Raw genomic sequence first — 2,282 nt, forward strand, 5'->3', positions numbered from 1 at the left:
GTCAGTATATTTTGTGTAGCCGAAGTGATCGCACATTTAGAATTAAAAATAATTAATCAATACTACAAAGACGATGGTGGACTATAATAGACATAATATTTATTCAATCTTTGTTATTTTCACGAGTAAGTATCAATTTTTTTCTTTTTAAAACAAATACAATGTTGATTGAATTTTATGAATCATTTATGCATTTCAGATGCTATAGCATTTACTTCCCTCGGTGGAGCGATTTCATGGGCCTCACCTTCTATGGTCAAATTACTGAATCCCAACTCTCCAATTTCCATAGATAATTCCCAAGCATCATGGGTCGGATCTTTCTTGGCAATTGGAGCCATCGCAGCCGCATTACCTTACACCTACTTCTTCAACACGGTGGGTAGAAAGTGGTTGATTACTTCAATAGCGACGTCGTATTTGATTGGATGGATTATGTTGCTTTTTTCGACAACCGTCACTACACTCTGCATTGGGAGATTCTTGATCGGAATGGCCGTCGGTCCAACTTATGGTGTAATTCCTACGTACTTGGCCGAAATTGTGGGGAAGCAAGTTAGAGGAACTTCTATGGTGATTTTGGTGATATCACGATCTGTTGGCAGCCTAGTGCAGTACATTGTAGGACCCGCAGTGTCATTACAAGCTCTTAACCTAATTTCAATGATTTTTCCCACCGTATTTTTCACGTGTACCTTTATGTTGCCGGAGACACCCTACTATTTGATAGGCGCAAACAAAGAAAAGGAAGCGGAGAGCGTTTTGATGAAGTTGAGGGGCGCTAGAAGTTCTGACGATATCAAAGAAGAGTTCATGGACATCAAAAAGTGTCTTCAAGAGAATCCTAAAATGGGATACCAAGATCTGTTAAAGGAAGTTTCAACCCTCAAGACAGTGAAGGTGATTGCTATTATAGCCATATCAGTATTTGCTCATCAGTTTTGTGGTGTCAGTGCTATTACAGTTTACATGGAAACCATATATATAAATATGAAATCACCTATTGCTCCTAATGTGGCAGTTATTGTGACTGAAATCGTAGCCGACATCACAGTATTAATAACTTTGATGATCATCGACAAAGTTGGAAGAAAGCCGCTACTGTTCTTCGCATCTCTGACGGGTATAATTGCCAATGTGCTCATCGGCCTGTTCTTCTTTTTGAAATCGAAGGGGATTTTCAGCGATCAATACGGTTGGTTGGGCTTGTTCGGAATGTTGCTCATACACATAGGTGAAGCCATGGGATTAGCGTCTGTGCCAGTGCTTGTTATGAGTGAAGTCATGTCATTTAGTCTCAAAGGGTGGCTTTCGGGATTTTATCAGATTGTTCAAGGGATTTACAACGCTGTATCTATAAAATTGTTCCAAATATTGAACGACGATGCGGCACCGTATTACGCTTATTGGATGTATGCCACGTGCATTTTTTTGGCACTCTCGTATTTAATGGTCTATATGCCGGAAACCAAGCAGAAATCTTTGAGAGAAATACAGCACATGTTATCAAATGAAAATTATGAGAAGAACGACGAAGACCACCCTCTTAATCAAGTAACTAAATGTAAAAAAGAAATTGCATAAGTTGTACGCACATGCTTTAATATTTCACGATACTTAATATATTACATCACGTTACAATGTTTTATATTTCTTGTATGTGATACTTAAAGATTTAAGTTAGTTTATTTATTTTTTTAAAGACTGAGTTAAAGATAAAAATAACATTTGCATACCAGCTTATCGATTATCGAAAGATTTAAATATGCATCACTTAAATAAGTTTTTGCATACATTATACATATGTCAATGTATTATTTGAAAACTATAAATTGGTCATTTTGCAAATATATTCTTCGTTTTTATGAATATTTTTTAATTGACGTTGTATCTTATCGTAAACCCAACACATTTATAACTGACATGTGTCATAACATTGACTAGCGAATGATCTATATAGATGAAGGTTAAATTTCGAATTTCAAAATTGTGTAATAAATGCTGATTATTCTACTTTTTTGTTAAAAATAAAAAAAAAACGAAAAGAAAAATCTTCTCTTTATCATTCAAATGAGACGACATACGATGCATGGAACAAAAGACAAACCTAGTATCCGTCATTCAACGACCCTATATGGTATGTAAATACATACATACAATACCGGTACGAGTACTAGTGGACCCATTTTTTTATAAACTTCACATATGTAAATTATAATCGTATGTAAATTCGATCCTTTTTGCGGTAGAAAACGCAACGGCCCAATGCCCTTATTAATAAT

General features: G+C 35.6%; 1 protein-coding gene across 1 annotated transcript; it reads left to right on the forward strand.

Moving 5' to 3' along the window:
• Nucleotides 1–2,023, forward strand: LOC143915441 (facilitated trehalose transporter Tret1-like). Its single transcript, XM_077436096.1, has 2 exons — nt 1–125; nt 200–2,023. The coding sequence occupies exons 1-2, from the start codon at nt 74–76 to the stop codon at nt 1,582–1,584; spliced, it is 1,437 nt and encodes a 478-aa protein (XP_077292222.1). The 5' UTR covers nt 1–73; the 3' UTR covers nt 1,585–2,023.
• Nucleotides 2,024–2,282: the final 259 nt, after the last annotated feature.

The sequence above is a fragment of the Arctopsyche grandis genome, chromosome 8 (genome assembly GCF_051622035.1).
Source record: "Arctopsyche grandis isolate Sample6627 chromosome 8, ASM5162203v2, whole genome shotgun sequence".
In the NCBI taxonomy this organism is placed as follows: domain Eukaryota; kingdom Metazoa; phylum Arthropoda; class Insecta; order Trichoptera; family Hydropsychidae; genus Arctopsyche; species Arctopsyche grandis.

Bases quoted from the DNA above. Each gene is read 5' to 3' on its own strand.
- LOC143915441 (XM_077436096.1), top strand. From the start codon at position 74: ATGGTGGACTATAATAGACATAATATTTATTCAATCTTTGTTATTTTC. The intron at 126-199 runs GTAAGTATCAAT...TATGCATTTCAG, and splicing joins AATCTTTGTTATTTTCACGA to ATGCTATAGCATTTACTTCC.